Below are 16,360 nucleotides of genomic sequence, written 5' to 3'. Positions count from 1 at the left end.
TTTTAACGTGGCAATAACATTAGCTACCCTTCTTGGAAAGAAAGAAGAAAAAAGATGGAACTGCGTACGGTTGGTGCAAGAAGATAGAAACATCACCGAATTAGAGGGTCCAAGTCAAAGTCTACGAAGACTTGGACTACGAACAGTCCATGAACCAACTTGCTCAAGAAGGAATCGCACCAATGATTCATTTTATTTGGTACTTTGTGCCTCACAGTGAGACTTCCATAAACATAGAGATTTCATCAAAAAGATTAAAAAACAAATGTCACTAGATCACTCGGTAAAATTCAATACTGATTCATTTGTTCTCTCATCCACCTACAAAAATCACATGATAACAAATCGATCTCCGATTCTCACATTCATCGATAATTTCATCTTGCGATTTCCTCCGATCAAATACCATCATATGAAAATCGAAAATCATATAAAAACAAACCCTTAGGGTGTGTTTATCTCGCTTGAAAATGTTTTTAGGAAATTCATTTTCTGAGAAAGCAAACCAGAAGAATTTGATTATGGTGAAAACAAGATGAAAAAATTGATTTTATCCTAATTGGTAATAAGTAAATCCACTAAAGGCGGCTCATATCGTTAAAAGTAACATGTAATGACTAATAAAGTAGAATCAATATCATCTTTGTTTATTCAGTAATCCATCAAAATAACAACGAATACAAAGAAATTAGGATAGAAATCAAGGAAAACGATTCTTTCTTGCCAAAATCATTTTCTCTAAGCTTATTAGCCCATGTTAAACGTTTTCCATCGATCGAATAGTTTTACGTAATTCAAACACCGGAAAGTATGGAAAAAATTTCCGAAAAATGATTTCTCATCAAATAAACTGACCCTAAGTTAAATAAAGGAGGAAGAATGGGAGGGACAGTTCCATCTGTTTTCTTTCTTTTTTGGGAAAGTTATTACCCTTCGGGATAAAATTGTACAAGTGTTTGCAAGCTCACGTCGTTGATAGAAGTCAGATTTGAATGACGGTAGACCATATAATTGGTTCCAATGAAGAGATCCAAAGTGAACAATCATATCCCTTCATATTCTTTCTTGTCCCGGAAAGGGAGAGAACAAAAAAGTTAAGTGCTAAAAAGTTGGGACGAATGTTAAAGCCACCTTTTGATAAAATGATTTTTCTTTCTTTTGGCCGGCAGCATTTGATGAATGACTCCATAACACAAATTCAATGATTTATGGGGATTTTCAATGATAATCTGTAAAATAACATGAGTTCACCGTTTCGCATAACAGGTTTTACCAATGGTGTCTTAATTACAGTTGCTATCAATATGTGGTCTTTTTTTTTTCATCAATGTTGTTAAAAAAGATGTGTGCTTTTACTCTATAAGCACGGGCTTTTCTTCATTTGAAGTTTAACAAAATAAATCCGGGCTATTTACAAGTAATGTTAATAAGTATACTAAAATTAATTTATTAAGTGATATTGATCAAATCGTCTTAGCAAGTGAATGAATGGATTCGTGAAAATAGATACTATACAAGTTTGAAAATACAAACGGTTCTCATTTTCTTTTATAAAAAAGTCATTTTTGGAAAAACTGAATTTTCCAGATCTAGAGAATCTTGAGCTTTCCAAATTGCTATTAAAAATGTCCTTAACTTTCTACTTTATCATGGAGAACATAAATTTTCAGTTTTGTATTAAGTTTACATGGAATCTTAATTTTCTTTGAAAAAGGTCCTGACCTTTCGATTTTATATTGCACCAAGATGTCTATATCGCAGATTTGACAAATAAGTTTAGTAGATAATTTCAGAGTTTCTACCTTGGCCCCTTGTCTAACGTATGCCATCACAGCACTTGTCTTTTATTTCTTGGTTTTATTTCTTGGCCCGATCAGCCCATCAAACTAGACCGACCGAAGTTCACCTTGATTAGGTTGGGGGGAAACGAACTTGGTTGGAAGTTTGATGTCTGCTTTTGTTGACTTCGACTTTGAATGAATCTTTCCGTTTATTTGTTTGGGGGCAAAAGTTGACTCTAATCCCCAAAATTTCTGCACCACATGTCCAGTGATTTTGCCGCGTTAAGGAACGCAAATAATTGTCAAACTTTGACAGGCTGGGAGTGATGCTTCGAGGAAGCATCCTTATTGACCAATTTTGCGCAAAACTGGCCCACGGCTCTTTGCATATTCATCCAATCCTTTGGCTTCTCCAAGTTCAATGACCTACCGAAAAGTCAATCAAAAAATCTTCCTCTTATTAGTTCCTTAATGTTCTGTGGTGGCTGACCAAAAAAAAAAATGTTCTGTGGTAAAGAAGGAACAAAGTGTCTTGATACTTAAGGCCCCCATGCATCTATACGAAAAGTGTTTCTTTTCCTTTATAAAGAGAAGGAGTTAGGCAGTGGATCCCACCTATTTTATCTTTTTCCCCGGGCTTTTGAGCTAACGGTGGAAGCTCAATTTCAATTCAAATGGAAGGAGTCTGATTTAAAAAATCTGCAACGAGACTTTTGGACTTTCGTTCAGTAAAACAAAAGTTCAGCGGAGTATGAGCAAAGCCAAGGCTATCAAAGAACAAATATGATCTTCCATTGGTCTTGATTCAAGAAATTCAATACTTTCCAAGAGTCCTTTTTTTTTACTTATCGAGTCATCGTGATTAATAGCTTCAGTCTTAAATTTTTTTTGTCACGCTCGGATCTACGTCTGAAAAGACTCAAGAACTTATGAATTCCGGAATGGAAACATTTTTACACCTCCGGATCTAGCGAGATTTTATTTTTCCTCCTTGGCTCCCCCACCATGTGCTTCCTCCATGTTGTCCTTATTAATTATCAATCGGTCCGTTTAATCAACACCTGTAACTATCGAAATCTGAAGTCTTGCTGGTGTTGGTGCATTCACATCGCTCATGCACTCGCCACCAAGTGCGAAAGTGACACCGCAATTATGTACAGGCAAAGACGCAAGCGTGCCTCGAGCAGTGTCATCCCTGCGATCGGCGGGCAAGTCCGTGGGCATCTATCGAGACACGTGTTGTCCGGATTTCCAATGGAAGATAATATTTACAATCTGTGGTCAGTTGAGCGTGAAGTTTGGTTGTCTCCTATGTCTAGAACCTGTACATAGTAGAAGAGCGAAGGCTTACTCGGTCTATTGGCTTAATCGACTTATCAACTTATCCCACGATTAGCTTTAAAGTTTGTGGAGGGATAAAATCTAGATTGCAATGTTTGGAAAGGGGGCCTTTTAAAATGCCAGGACCAGATGACTTTTAAGCAGTATTTTATCGACATCAGTGGATGACTGTGAGCTATTCTGTCGTTCTTGAAATTGAGAAACTCTGGCTTGGTGCTGGGAATTCAGAAAGTATCAACCAAACTCTTATCACCTTGATTTTCAAAGTTGACTTTCCTGAACGGTTGGAGCATGTCGGTCTATTAGCCTCTGTAATATTTCCTTCGGTGTTGTCATTGAGATTATCATGATTTGATTGCAGAAATTTAAGCTAAACTTGACTTCAACCAAGTAAGTTTCGTTTCGAGTCATCACATCCAATATAATATCATCATTGCTAAGGAAATCATTCATTAACCGCGGAAAATGAAGGGGAAGGAAGGCTACATGCTAGTCAAGGTGGACTTGGGCAAGGCAAGGCGTTTAATAGGTTAAGGTGTGAATTCACGTGGCTGGACTTCTTGGTTCATTGGTGGATCCCGTCAAGCGATTTATTGCGATTAACAATATGCAGCTTTTTAGGAATGGGGAACTAAGAAAAGCTCCAGGGGGTGTATAACAAGGGGATCTGCTTTTGCCTTCAATCTTTGTCCTTTGTATAGGGCGACTTTCTCACTAAATCATGAATTTCGTTGAGAAGAGTATTTGGAAGCCTTTCCGAATTACATTTTCCATCCCTTCATGTCATTTGTCCACAATTGCCACCTACATACTCAACCGACTTCCCATTAAAAAGAAAAAATTAGGTCCCCGCCATGAGGGCATTGGAATAATTTGGCAGCAGCAAAATAGACATCCAATTGATAATCAACAACTCGTATGACCTCCGACCAAAAAAAAAAAAGCAACTCAAAGACCGGGGGCAGTTTTCCCCAAAATAGGCCCCAACTCGACACCCCCAACCCCGAAGGTGACACTACAATCATGTACAAGCAAAGACGCGGTGCGGGCAGGTGTGTGGGCAATTATCGCGAGGCGGTGTTGTCCGAAAATCCAATGGATGATATATTTACAGTGCGAAGAAACTTCACAAAGACAGGATTATTAAAATTCAAAAAAATAATGACCGAAAGCGCTCGATTGCTCCCATCTTTTTAATATTTTATTTTAGTCACCGAAAGCACTCGATTGCCCCCATCTTTTTAGAATCCCGCTAGTTTATTTACCCCGCAATTGTTTTTTTGTAAATTTTAATCTGGGAGTTTGTTAGGAGCATTTGATCTGTGGTGGTTCAATATATTGCTGCAGTTATTTTCGTACGACAATGATGTGGAGAATACCGAATCTCGGCGCGCATTGCAACCCGTAGTTTTCGGAGGGGAAGATCTTGGCGTGTGCCCATCATCGATAATTCTGGTGATCGGTCGCTGATTATTTTTGATATTGTGACAGATCTCATCTTTTGAGATGAGAGCCGTGCTTATAACTACAATCTGTATTTTTTGTTTTCTGAGTTTTATTTTATTTTAGCCACCGAAAGCGCTCGATTGCTCCCATCTTTAGAATTCCACTAGTTTATTTACCCCGCAGTTGTTTTTTTCTTTCTTCAGTTGCGTTATGACGGACGGTGGACATAAAATAGAAAAATTGAGGTGGGAGGCAATTCGAGTAGCAGAAGGCTTGATGGAATTAAGGAAGAGGCACGTGACTGCTTGACTAAAGCAGTTAGATGAAGGGCGGTGGATGGGATAAGAAAGTAGGCAGTCGGCCAAGCATGGCCAGCCAAAGAAGCTCCCTAAGGTGGTGTCCCTGGTTGCAGTGTGCTAAACGAGATTTTGAGACTGAGCACGAACCTCCGGCTTCGGACGTGAGTGACTTCTCGGTGCTCCGATTAGCTCAATACGATTAACGAAGATGCTATATTGGGCAAGTCCGGGGTTCCCTTATTCATTCATCGTCGTCGACAAAACCTGGTAACGGATTTTCTTCTTCCATTTTAGCAACTCCGGCAGTATGGACCCGCTTAGCAAAGGTCTACTTGTCGATCTGCATCGGCCTCTTGGACTCCGGGAAGGCAAGCAGCATCCCTTTCTCGATGAAGTTCTGCACGATTTGGTTAGTTTAAAAGTCAGCCTGAACTTACTTTAAAGTAAAGTCTTTGCTCAGCCCGAACATTCCTACCTTGCCTCGAGCGCTAGGGGAATTTTCCAAAGGATGGGTGGGATGAGGCCGGCATCAAGGCTTTTTGGCAATCAATGTATAGACCAGTAATTTCGCAGTATAGTAAGTCAAGATCCGACACAACATCACTGTCAAGGGCATTCTTCTGAGGAAAAAAGAAAAGAGTTGGGCAAACAGAGGTTCATTTTTTTCTTAGATGCTGTGTGCAGCTGCCTTCCAACTATCGGAAATCCGCTCCAGTACGGAGCTGTATTTGTCAACTTTGACGGGCTGCAATGAATCATTCTTATTGACCAATTCTAGCAAACTGGCCCCCGACTTTCTGCATATCTACTCTATACCTACAGCGATCTCCATCTGTGGTTCTGGCCTCTAAACTTTTCCATCTCTAACTGCCACTGGTTTTGCTGCTATACTTTTCAATTTTTTTCTTGAAGAGAAGATCAAGTGAGATCAAATGGAGGGGAGTGCCAAAAAAAGACGCATCTGTGAAAATGATGGAACAGCAGGAGGCGCTTCTTCTACTCACACTTCAACAGAAGGTCAAGGAATGGATACTTCGTCAGGATATGACTATGAAGTATTCTTGAGCTTTAGAGGACCAGATACTCGAGCAGGTTTTACCGACTTCCTTTACACTAGTCTTAAAGATGCAGGAATCCGTGCGTTTAAGGATGACGAAGATCTCCGCAAGGGGGAAGAGTTTGCCCCAGAACTTCTCCAAGCAATTAATCAGTCGAAGATCTCAATACCTATCTTTTCGAAAGGTTATGCCTCTAGTGTATGGTGTCTCAAGGAGGTAGTCCAGATGGTCCAATGCCAGAAAAAGAGTGGACAAAAGATCATGCCCATTTTCTATGATGTGGCACCTTCAGAGGTTCGATACCAAACAGAGGGTTATGCAAAGGCCTTTCTTGCACATGAAAACAAGAAGCGACACGACGAAAAGACTATGCAAGAGTGGAAGGATGCTCTCAGTGCAGTTGGGGCAATAAACGGATGGGACCTGCATAGCGAGAAGAACAGGTGACTGCTTTTAGCATTCCATCTGATGTTCATTGTATCATTAAAACTGGAAGCATGTCAATCGGTTTCTTTTTCAGAGTTGTGTTAGTCTTGTTAAATTGAATTTTATGATACTGAAGTTATCCCGCAGAAATCACATCAACTAATGGCACAATCCCAATTTTGTCCTATTTCAATCCAAACGACATTTTTTTCAGTTCAGCTTCTTCATTAACCGTCTGTACCAACGCTAATTCATCTACAATGGAATAAATCGTTGAAGAATACATTTCAAATAGGTCTATAGTTTTCAATTTGGTCTCGTCAGAAAATAGTTTGTTCAACACAGTTTTCTAACTCATTGCCTTTTGACCTCCAACAAACACTAGGCGAGAAGGCGAGTTTGCAAAAACTCACCAAGGGAGGTTTTCAAAGAATTGAAAAGGCTTATTTGGTGGTATCAGATTGCTTGGTCAGTGTTGACAACCATGTGGATGCAATCATGGAAATGATTGGTGCTGAGACAAGTGAAACACGGATTATAGGAATCCATGGAATGGGTGGCATCGGAAAAGACGACTATTGCCAAAATCATCTACAATCAGCTTTCAAAAAATTTTGAGGGTTGTTGCTTCCTTTCTAACGTCCGTGAAACGTCAAAACTTCGAGGGCATTCACCGCTTGCAACATCAGCTCATCTTTGACATCCTCAACACGAAATGGGCAGATATAAGAAATATTGATGAAGGGATTAAGACCATTAAAGACAGGTTGTCTAATAAAAGAGTCCTCCTTCTTCTCGATGATGTGGAAGAAAAGGATCATATGAATGCACTTGTAGGAAAACGTGATTGGTTTGGTAGAGGGAGCAAACTCATTATTACTACAAGAAAGAAGGATGTTCTCATTGTTCCGGAAGTGGACTGCACTTATGAGGTCAATGGCATGGATGACTATCAATCTCTTGAGCTCTTTAGCAAACATGCTTTCAGAAGAGACTCTCCTTTGATTGAGTATATTGACCAATCCAAGAGGGCAATAGACATTGCTAGAGGTCTTCCGCTAGCTCTTGAGGTCATAGGTTCACTTTTATCTCGCACTGAAAAGAAAAGGTGGGATGACATATTGGAGAAGTTGGAAAATATTCCTCCCTTGGAAGTTCAGAGTAAGCTAAAAATAAGTTTTGATGCGTTAGAAGTTCAACAACAGCATATGTTCCTCGATATAGCTTGCCTTTTCATTGGATATGACAAAGACATTGTGGTTTATTTTGGGAAAAATCTAAATTTTTTCCGAAAGAAACTATAGAAGTTTTGCAGAACATGTCTTTGATAAAGATTGTAGAGTATAATAAAGTGTGGATGCATGACCAACTCAGAGACCTCGGAAGAGAATAGTTCGTCAAGAAAGTAAGATGAAAATAGAGAAGCAACGGAGGGTGTGGGATCCCAAGGAAGCATTGGATTTGCTGAGGAGACATGAGGTAAAATCCCCCGTGCGATAAATCTCCATGTTACTTGTGGACATTTTCGTTTAAAAAATCGAGTTACTTTTTGTGTTCTCTAGCACTATTGTGACCAACTCAAACCAATATTTTTGCTCTGTCGAGATTAAAGGAACGATAGTACTCCAACTCAACCCCTTAAAATAGTGAACTTGAATAAATGTGTTTCGCTTCAACTCTTTTATTTTTAAAATTTTCCATTGGGCAGGAAAAACAAAAGTTGAAGCTCTTCGTCTCCGCTTTGACCGTGAGCGGCGATACTATTTTACTTGTGAGGACTTTAAGAGAATATCAAATTTGCGGTTTCTTCAAGTTAACGGTCCGAAGGAATATTTTCGCGCAGAAGAGGCTTCTTTAGGCACGAATTGCCATCAAATGTTCTTCCAACTAATGTTTTTCAGGAGAATTTAGATCTCCTTCCACATTTACGTTGGCTTTCTTGGCACGGTATTCCCCCAACATTTAAGATTGCAAATTTCTCTATGGAGAATGTGGTTGTTCTTGATCTATCCTGGAGTAAGATTACGCATGATTGGCAGGGGTGGAGCCATATGGAGGTATGTTATATGCTAGACAACACTTATCATTCCATCTTATGAGATTCAAAAGTAATCTTTGCATGGTTTTTTTTTTATAGGTGATGAAGAATTTGAAAATTTTGAAATTGACCGGATGCAATTGCTTGGAGAGAACTCCCATCTTCTCTGCTGAGGTAAATTTAGAACGATTGATCCTAGCGAGCTGTGAATCATTAACTGAAATTGATAGGTCGATTTGTCATTTGAAAAGCCTAGTTTCCTTAGATTTAAGTCATTGTTCCTATCTTCGGAGGCTACCAGACGAGCTGGGTAGAGATCTTGCGAGCCTTGAATACCTATCTCTAGTATGTTGCACATCGTTCAAGAGGCTTCCGGATACAATTGGAAACTTGGAATCGCTGATTGAGTTGGATATATCCCAAATGAGGATTAAAGAACTACCCGATTCCGTCAGAAAGTTGAAAAATTTGAAATTAGTAAGGATGTTTTGGACTGCAATGAGCAAAATACCTAATGCCCTTTGGATGATTGAGAAGCTCGAAAAAATAGATGCTGAATTTAGTGGTTTGAAAGTGGAAGTGGAAATTGGCAATTGCATCTCTGAAATCAATCCTAAGGATCTTGAGATTGGTGAATGTTAGAATAAACGTGAGTACCGAGGCTTCCTGAAAGTCTTATCCATCTATGGTTGTGTGCATTGCACATGGATACGTTTCCAGATCTCTCAAACCTGACTAATTTAGAGAAATTGTCACTGACCTTTGGCCCACGCGATGACGCTGGGGAATCTAATGGGCCTGTGGAAGAATATCTGATGCCACGGTGGATTGGGAATTTAAGCAAACTGCAGACTCTGTTCCTAAACTCTTGTCATTTTGTGACCCACTTACCCATGGATTTTAGTAGTCTCCTTCCTCGACTCCAATACCTTACACTCCGATGCCCTAATCTGCGTTGCCTCCCGAGCCTTCCCTCCAGTTTATTATCCTTGGATTTGCACTCTGAACACATGACCGCCTTACCCACAGATATTAGTAGTCTCCTTCCCCGACTCCAAACACTTGCACTCGAATGCCGTGAATCTGCGTTGCCTCCCAAGCCTTCCCTCCCGAGCTTTGTTATCCTTGGGTTTGGGCTTTCAACACATGACCGCCTTACCCACGAGATATTAGTAGTCTCCTTCCCCTACTCCAACTACTTCAACTCCTATGGCCTAACTGCGTTGCCTCCCGAGCCTTCCCTCCAGGTTTATCAACCTTATATTTGCACTCTGAACACATGACCGCCTTACCCACAAATATTAGTAGTCTCCTTCCCGACTCGAGAACTTCTACTCTACCGTAGTAATCTGCGTTGCCTCCCGAGCCTTCCCTCCAGTTTATCAAACTTATATTTGCACTCGAACACATGACCGCCTTACCCACATATATTAGTAGTCTCCTTCCCGACTCCAAATACTTGAACTCCGATGCCACTAATCTGCGTTGCCTCCCGGAGCCTTCCCTCCCGAGTTTAATATCCTTAAGTTTGGTACATTGCAAGTCATTTGGTTCCCTGGGGATCTATCGAATTTGAAGAACCTATCACATCTTATGATTGCTCACTCTGTAATCTCGGAGATGCGAGGCCTTGATGGTTCGGAGAACCTAGATTTGCAGCTTTCTGAACTTCAACAGGTGTGGATATTACCTAATCTAAGTAATCTCAACCAACTATGGCGTCTTTTTGTGTACTATTGCGATAATCTGGTTGAGATTCAAGGCAAACTACCACAATGTTTAAAATCATTGAGTATTCATGATTTGTGGATCTTTACGAAATTGCCATATCTATCAAGCTTGGAAGGGACTGCAAAGGGTTGAAATAAGGCGGTGCAGGAAATTAAATGTGGAGGAAATTTCTTGTTTTGTTCGGAGATGGCAGTCAAATTTGTGGGTGACAAGGCGAATAATAAGGAGAAGATGACGAATCTGGATACGAATTTGAATATGGATATGAGGGGAGAAGACAGGACGGATAAATGCACGTTGCTCTTGAAAGCTTCTTGATCGCCGACCACAAATTGTTCCCTTGCATGTGTAAACTTTAAACGAATTGAGGTAATTTATTTCATCTGACAACCAATGTTTTCCCTTTTCTGCAATCAAACTCTTTCACGGATATAAACAGAAAAGTTTCACATGCACTTTTAATTACCTTTTCACTGAGTTGATGACTAAAAATCTGATGAAGGTATTGGAATTATGACACCTCCAGGACAACCAGAGGGTTCTTAATTATGTACACATTCATTCTCTTCTACTAGTTTGGTTTGGCTTTTTTCGCCAAATTCTCTTTGATGGTTTCTCCTTGGTTTTATGTTTCCCAATTGGAGGTATGCATTTCTATTGCATCGTTTTTTATTTGGTTTGGTTTGTAACAAATTATTAGATATCCTTGTCGATTTGTTGCTTCACTTATTTCAAAGTTTATAACCTTGCTTCGCATTGGAGATGACTTCCTTGTACTGTAAACAAGTAGATGGAATGTGTGTCAGAAGGTCATATAATAACTATGGTTCTCATCCTGGAACTTTACTGCATAATCAACTCATTGTTGCAACTGTGAAGAAGACAGACACCTCGTATTGATATGCTTATGTTCAGTCTATTTTTCTGGAAAGATGTGCTTCTTAGTGGGATTTGCAAATATTATGGAGAAGTCATAAAATGAAGAAAGAGGAATTTTACTTGGGTAGCGGATCAATAGTTGGTGCGGCAAAACTTCCACCTCCAAGGTATCATAAATCGTCTTATAGTTAAGGCTAAATTTCAGTAATATCGTTTACCCTCTTTGCCCAGGACATATGATAAGTCTCACTTGGGGTTAGAAATCATGTAAATGAAACTCTTGTGTGATCTCGATTATTGCCTACATTTTCTAGAAATGGTTATGCCTCGATGATTATCTATAATAGAAGCCCTTCCATTCACCTCGGTTATACTAAAGGATTCTTTTAGGTTTTAAGATTGACAAGAAGTGCTAAGGAGAGATCTCAAACCGCCTTGTTGCCGATTTCTAATGTAGTGAGAGGAATTAAAGTTTGAAAAACTTATAGAAATCTTATTGCGCAGGGTGTTGTGGCTAATTGGGCAGCTGTACAAAGACTGGATAAAGGAAAATGAAAATGACGTCCAAAGTGAAGTTTTACGTTCACTTTATAATTACTTTATGAGTTGATGCCTGGAAATCTGAAGAAGGTATTGAAATTATGATACCTCCGTATAACCAGGGGGTTCTTAATTATATACAATTATATGTTTTCTTTTCCTAGTTTGGTTTCGCTTTTTTAGCTATATTCTCTGTAAATGGTTTCTCCTTGCTTTTATGTTTCCAATTTGAGGTGTGCATGTCGATTGCATCATTATTATTTGATTTATGACAATTCATTAGATATCCTTGTCGATTTGCTGCTTCATATATTTTGAAGTTGATACCTTCACATTGGAGATAACTTTGCTATACTGTAAACAATTAGATGAAATGTGTGTTGGAAGGTCGTAGCACAATGGTTCTCATCCTGGAAAATTACAGCATAATTAACTCATTGTTGCTATTGTGAAGAAGACATTGTATTGATATGCTTATATTCGGTTTATTTTTCAGGAAAGGTGTGCTTCTTAGTGTGATTTGCAAATGTTATGGAGAAGTAATAAAATGCAGAAAGAGGAATTTCACTTGGGTAGCGGCATCAATAGTTGGTGCAGCAAAGCTTCCATCTGTGACAGGAGAGGAGAACTATTGAGCTTCGCCAAGGTATCATAAATCATATTATAGTTAAGGCTAAATTTCAGTATGATCGGTGTATCGGACATATGAGAAGTCTCACTTGGGGTTTGAAATCATGTAAATCGACCCTTGTGTGATCTCCATTGTTGCCTCCATTTTCTTGAAATGGTTATGCCTAGGTGCTTATCTGTAATAGAAGCCCTTCCATTCACCTTAAGTTACACTAGATGACTCTTTTAGGTTTAAAGATTGACAAGAAGTGCTAAGGGAGACATCTCAAACAACCGCCTTTTGCTGGTTTCTAATGTTGCTGAGGGACTTAAAGTTTAAGAAACTTACAAAAAACGAAATTATCCTCGAAAGGAAATTTGACAGAATAAGTAATGTTGATGAAGGGATCAAGACAATTAAAGATATGCTTTTTAATAAAGGAGTTCTCATCGTTTTTTATTATGTTGACCAGAAGAATCATTTGAATGCACTCATGGGTAACATCTGTGATATTCAGGCATTACTGAATTCTTCAATGCTGAATATCAAGCGCTGAAGGAGCTCGAAATTCTTAGTGCTTTTGTTTGTCATTGAATGTCAGTGCATTTTGTTGATCGAAGGCACTGCCATCCTTAATGTGAGTTGATCGGGTTGAAATACTTCGTAGAAAGGGATGACATGTGTGAGGCCTCTGATTGTTTCCAACTTGAAGAGGTTCAAATGATGCAATGTCTGGCATTGCTTAGAAGATTCAGCCATTTCTTGAAAAATTTAGAAGACATGCTCAGCAAAGGAGTTCATTTTCCAATAAGAAGTGCGTGTGGTACTTGAAAGGTCCTACATCCACAGCCAAGTCTGTTGTTAAGGAAGATTTGAAACTTAAACAAATTTCTTATTGTCCTCTGTCATTCCAAGAGATATTTATTGTAGTCTTTCCTGGGATCGTTATCTATTATACATAAATTACAATCACACTTTGGCAAGTTGACTTGAAATCTATTGTTGTAGGCATAGTTATTACTAGCTGTTTTTGCAACCGTTTTCTACCTTTAAGATGGACGCTGTAAACTGCTCATGAATGGGACCATGGTTTTTTGGATCTATTTCATGAGTTTGATTTGGTTTAGATATATTACTTTTTGACGGTTTTGGTTGGCTAATTGAGTTACCAGTAAAAGACAAGTCAAATTGATGCTAGTGTTACTGCATTCAAGTGCACTACTTTTTGTCAATTTACACGTGGGTCATTTATGTGAGATCCTTGGAACTTGCTGGTTTGTACTTTAAATTTGAACCTCATAACCATGCCTTGTAAAACTTAACTTTGCTATACCTTAAACAATGAAGGATATAGTCAATCGTGTAGGTTTTAATCCGTGATAAAAGCTCTTTCATTCACTTTTCGGGTACCTAGGTATGGAGCTTTAGGTTTCACATTGGTAAGGAGAATCGCCAAATGACAAAAGAGACCTATATGGCAGCCTGAGCTCTTCTCTTGGTAATAAGTAAGAAAACTTACGGGTTCTTACTGTAAAGGTAAGCTGGGGCTAGCGCAGGTAACTCGTAGATTTGACGACAGTGTATCTTTCCCAACGTTTTAGTGCTGTACTTTGGCTTTTACAGTATTGTACGAACTACAGCTTATCACATAGTGTCAAGGACTTAAATGGTCTCTTGCTCAATGTGCTTTGAATGGTCACAATAAGCACTTTATGCTTCGAAATGATGAAGGAATTTCAATTTTCCGGTTTCCGCTAATGTTAATTCCGGAATATCAGAAATAGAAGGTAAATGCTTACAGCTTTCGTTCGTTCCAAAGGCCGATCAAATCACTCTTACATGTCTAAACCAAGATGATATAAATTGCTTACCTCTAAAAGTTGAAATTCAACAAAGGTTGCCAATTGAAATGACGCAAACTTCAGATAAGATCATTTTTTTCCAAGGTTGCTTGATTTAATTGTCCTGCCAGGGAACAGTCGAAGTACTTGGTTGTGCCGAGAAATCTTTTATGTGCCAGTAAGCCAGTAGTAGAAGGTAAGGTCACTGATTGAAAAGTATTCTCCCTAGACAGTCTTTGTTTCACCTTATAAAACTGGTTAATCTCCAAACCATGCAAGTCTAACAGTTTCAAAATTCACAAGCTTTTGCCAATTTTGTGAAGTTCAACACGAGTTCAACCCCCAAAAAAAGAAAAAAAAAGAAAGGAAATAAAAAAGCGGCGTGATTCAGCTATGGATAGCTCAGCTCAGCATCCACACGTCCTTATTAGGTTTTATCGAGTCTGGTAAAAAATGCCACAGGCCCAAGATTAGATTGACAGGTAAAATTGCGAGCGCATTCATTCAATAGGTATCACAGAATTGTATTTACAAGGATGATACATTCAACTTCATGCTATTTACATTCCACGTGAATTTCGGTAGAGATCCTATGCATCTTGTGATGGACATGGAAACAGATTGATGAAATGCATTACGTGAACAAACTTCATCCAGAGCTACCTAATGATCTTCACGAAATTAGGTGCTGACTTAGGAGCATTTTACGTTAAGTTACTCTTGGCATCGGAGTCTCAACGCAGCCTCAATGCAGAAGAAGAAGGATTCCTGGAAAGCATAAGGTTTCCTTAGTCTTCGCTTCCGTGTCACTCCCCAATTCCCAACGGGCACGCGACATCCACCACTGGTCGATTTATGCGACATCCCAAGAATGTCGCCGACCTCAAATCGCCATCAGAGATTTACAACCAGAGCGGATACTAACAATTAATCCCTAACAAATACAACTGGGGAGAATAGGAGAATATACATATATTCGATTCCATTCGGAGACTTATAAAATATTCACAATTACAACCTTCATTTACAAAAAGCACACCTTACTATCCACCTCCGATAACAAAAAGGACTAGATGACCTGGTATCCTAACTTCCAAAATGGTACGCCTCAAAAGCTCGATTAGACCCCACACTAACCCCTACAGCCCTTACTCGGCGTCCACTCTGACTCACTGTCCTCGGCATCACCACCTGAATCCTCCTCGGCTGTCCTCGATCACCCGATGGTTCCGAGTCGGCCTCAATATGTTCATGGTTCAAAGCGGGGGCTCGAAATGTTTGGTTGAAATAACCCGTGAGAACACTTCGCGAAGTAAGTTCACCTCTAAACTCCACCTAGGCTATCACGTACCTCCGGACAATCACCCCAAACACAACTTTCGCACACATGCCATTATCACATAGCAGGCACATCAACACAATTGCAAGCATGCACAATTTTTATGTCATGCACTCATTCCGTTCTCATCATGTCTCATCCACATTCCTCACAAGTTGACCCGCGTACACGTACACGCCTCGGGTACACTTTGCGACCTCTTTCCACAACACTTTCAGGCCCGCGTAAACGTACACGCCTCAGGCCATGTTTCTTGCCAGCGTAAACGTACACGCCTCGGGCTCAACATCTACCACCTCATTGCGCAACCCGCGTAGAAGTTCACGCCTCAGGCCTGGCAGTCTTCCGGTAATACCAGGCATCGTCCCGCGTAAACGTACACGCCTCAGGACGGCACAATTTTCCACAATCACACGTCATGCCACATTTCTTTCTCACTCAGGCACATGCTCAACATGTATTTACCAAACACAACTGGCCAATCACACGTGGCCCGCGCACGTATCAATTACACACAACCCATGCTCACTCAGCATTTGACATGACCAATAATAATAATTAAAATAATCTAGCCCACACGTGCACCCAACAAACATAATTAACTCAACCAATTGCACAATCACACATTTAATTTCACCACCACGATCTAATTATTTCCAAACGCACATAAAATACAGAAATCATTATTTTTCTCCCACCAAACGATGTCAAATCGATTCCGGTCCTTCACGGGACTTTTTCACCATAAATTCTCGGTTCTAAAAATCCAAGTTGCGTCCCAATCGGCCCATCACGGCCCCATGAACAGTAAATCACAGCCACTGTTATTCTCTAATTTCCAATAAAAATTGCCCGAATTAAATCCTAAGGCCCGCCACAAAATTTCCACTCCCAATTCATGCCATTCCGCACCTAACTTTATACAGATTTCGCCCAAAAATCGCCCGTCGATACCCGAAGTCCTAAGTTGGGTTTAGAGCGCGACTTACCCGCGTTCTAGACTATCGCGGCTAGAACGGAAAGCGGCGGCA

At 39.9% G+C, this 16,360-nt stretch overlaps 1 protein-coding gene, 1 long non-coding RNA gene and 1 pseudogene across 2 annotated transcripts; all 3 read left to right on the top strand.

Moving 5' to 3' along the window:
* Positions 1 to 5,710: 5,710 nt before the first annotated feature.
* LOC130138477 (disease resistance protein L6-like) lies at positions 5,711 to 7,742 on the top strand. The gene is given in 5 exon segments (XM_056312696.1): positions 5,711 to 6,368; positions 6,737 to 6,754; positions 6,756 to 6,918; positions 6,920 to 7,015; positions 7,017 to 7,742. Coding segments are annotated over 5 exon segments (1,485 nt in total). The 5' UTR covers positions 5,711 to 5,799; the 3' UTR covers positions 7,656 to 7,742.
* A 499-nt stretch (positions 7,743 to 8,241) lies between these two features.
* Positions 8,242 to 9,672, top strand: LOC130138519 (disease resistance protein RPV1-like; annotated as a pseudogene).
* Positions 9,673 to 10,996: 1,324 nt separating this feature from the next.
* Positions 10,997 to 12,439, top strand: LOC130138480 (uncharacterized). The gene is made up of 3 exons (XR_008816881.1): positions 10,997 to 11,166; positions 11,504 to 11,629; positions 12,036 to 12,439. It is a non-coding gene; the product is annotated as an uncharacterized LOC130138480 (long non-coding RNA).
* The last annotated feature ends 3,921 nt before the right edge of the window (positions 12,440 to 16,360 follow it).

The sequence above is a fragment of the Syzygium oleosum genome, unplaced genomic scaffold (genome assembly GCF_021117445.2).
Source record: "Syzygium oleosum isolate NSW1041296 unplaced genomic scaffold, Sole_v2.1 Sole_v2.06, whole genome shotgun sequence".
NCBI classification, from domain to species: Eukaryota; Viridiplantae; Streptophyta; class Magnoliopsida; order Myrtales; family Myrtaceae; genus Syzygium; species Syzygium oleosum.
Note: the sequence above shows the minus strand (reverse complement) of the source record. Positions and strands in the feature narration are given on the sequence as shown.